The sequence below is a fragment of the Athene cunicularia genome (assembly GCF_003259725.1).
Source record: "Athene cunicularia isolate RWA chromosome 13 unlocalized genomic scaffold, athCun1 chr13_part1, whole genome shotgun sequence".
NCBI lineage: Eukaryota > Metazoa > Chordata > Aves > Strigiformes > Strigidae > Athene > Athene cunicularia.
This window is the reverse complement of record NW_020799117.1, coordinates 11248952-11251156: the sequence shown is the minus strand read 5'-3', so window position 1 is coordinate 11251156 and position 2205 is coordinate 11248952. Positions and strand designations below refer to the sequence as shown.

Sequence of the window (2205 nt, the reverse complement as noted above, 5' to 3'; positions counted from 1 at the left end):
CAGCCAAATCCACCTTACAGTTCAGAAGCCAGCCTTGGCTCTCTGCCACTGCATATAATTATATGGGACAAAGAAAAGCTCAGGATAAGAAGCAGCAGTAGTTTCTAGTCAATTATACTGCTTAAACCCATTTTTCCATCTAATTCAGTGAAAACATGAGATCAGAATTGGAAATTCAGATTTCTTACAGCTCTTCACCTGGGAGTTTCCACACAACTTTTAGGACAGTAAAATGCAAGACCTTAAAGAACGCATCATCCAGCTCAATAGAAATCATAATTTATTCTGTTTGTATAAAAAAGTTATAATCATGTAACAAAACTATGTCTTCATAAGAAGAAATATATTATTTCACATCATAAATAAATCAGCAAACATACAACCCTTGGCAACTCAAAAAAGCACTCGCCTGGTGCTTTTACGTCAGTGCTTGGGAAACAAGAAGAGCTGACATACACACACAGGATTACAGTACCAAAAAATACTGAGGTATTTGGTTTCTCTAAAAATTAAGCTTTAGGTTTGTAAAGGCAAAAAACCCCCAATGCACTACTGTAAAAATAAATAAATAGGACTGTCATATAAAAGGGGACAGCATCAGTGTTGCTCAAAGTGTCCAGGAATGGGAATACCGGTGAGCATGCTACTAAACATGGAACAGGCTTAGGACAGACGAAAGACAGAGGAATAGCTCAGGAAGAGACAGTGTCCATTGATCTCTGTGTAGACATCCAGATACTGGCTTGAAAAGTCAGCAGAATTGGTAACACCTAGTTCTCTGGCATCAGGTGAGCTCCCTCCGTTTACGACACTGTTCTGGGATGCATGGATGGTTCCCACAAAACACAAGTGGCTGATGACACTGTCCCTGTAGTTATTGCACTTCTGAGACAGTAAGTCTGAGTTCTGACCATGTTTTCACCTGGTTTTCAGCAGCTCGGGGAAGTGGTGATGGGGCTCTGAAGATAGCTTAAAGCACTGGATGAGGTGTGAACAGGGATGGAGACTGGAAAGTTAAAGACAGTGGTAGTCGAGGCTCCTCTGTCCAGTACTGCCATAGCAGGGCTCCCAGCTTCTGCTGAGCAGTTGGGGGCAAGGACCTGCGACTCAAACTGAAGCAGCTGCCCCATGAAGCTGAAGTTTGGGGAAATGATGCTTCTTCTCTGCTTCACAAACTCAAAGGCTTCATCCAGTTTGACTCTGTTGGTCCTCATGAGATAAGCAAGGCAGATGGTTGCTGACCGGGAAATGCCAGCCTGGCAGTGCACAAATACCCTTCCTCCATCATTTTTAACTGAGTCTGAAAGAATTAAAATACACAGTTAGCAAACAAGTCCCACTGCTTCCAGAGGTGGGAAAGCAGCACAGGCTGCTGTTTTATATTTCTTTCATCCATCCCTTCCTTAGCCTAATAGGTACACCCCGTGCTTTTGAGACAAAGAGAGCCTTTGTCCCGAGGGAACCAGCAGTCAAGCTATTTTCATTCTAGGCTCCAATTCCAATTATACTAATAGCTCCTCCAGGTCACTTTAGCAGTCTTGCAAGATTACTTTAATGCTGATCTGCTTAAGTTCACTAGCTCTTTTCTATAAGAACCAATGCCTCTTGATTCAAGATTTCAAACAGCTTTGTGAAGCTAAGATTAGTCCTCAGAGTAGAATAAAATTAACGGAAGTGTTCCCCGATTATATCTCCTCAATAGAACAAAACTCCCTAAACGCAAATTTAGGTTTTACTGGGGAAAACAACACCCCAAAATCACTTCTCAGGGTACATTACCCCAGAAAAAGAACAGACTGTAAAGAGAGCTCATTTACCTATGAAATCAATAGCCTCGTTAAACCAGGAGCTGATATCTGCCTTGTGGTTGTCCTCCACGGGGATACTTTTGTACTGGTAGTGCCCTTCAAAGTGGTTGGGGCAGTTTGCCGAGACGTTGATTAACGCCGTGATCCCCAAAGCGTCCAGCATGTCTTTTCGGGAGGCATGGTAAGCGCTGCCCAAGTAGAGGAACGGCAGGATTTCCACGGGCCCACCCTGGAACAGAAAGGGCAGGCAACCGGTTAACTTCGCCCGGCAGTTCTCAGCCAGCCTCCTCCCCTCCCCTTCTGTCGCACGACAGCCGCTGGCTGCCTGCTCGCCCTCGGGCCTCGCACGAAGCCGCCGGAGCTGCCCCCCCCCCGCTCACCTGGTCGTAGAGTGGGG

At 45.3% G+C, this 2205-nt stretch overlaps 1 protein-coding gene across 1 annotated transcript; it reads right to left on the bottom strand.

Moving 5' to 3' along the window:
- Positions 1-263: 263 nt before the first annotated feature.
- Positions 264-2200, bottom strand: DUSP1 (dual specificity phosphatase 1; the record flags this gene model as incomplete). The annotated part of the gene is made up of 3 exons (XM_026858539.1): positions 264-1300; positions 1818-2037; positions 2189-2200. Coding segments are annotated over 3 exons (603 nt in total), but the record flags the coding sequence as incomplete, so codon positions are not given.
- Positions 2201-2205: the final 5 nt, after the last annotated feature.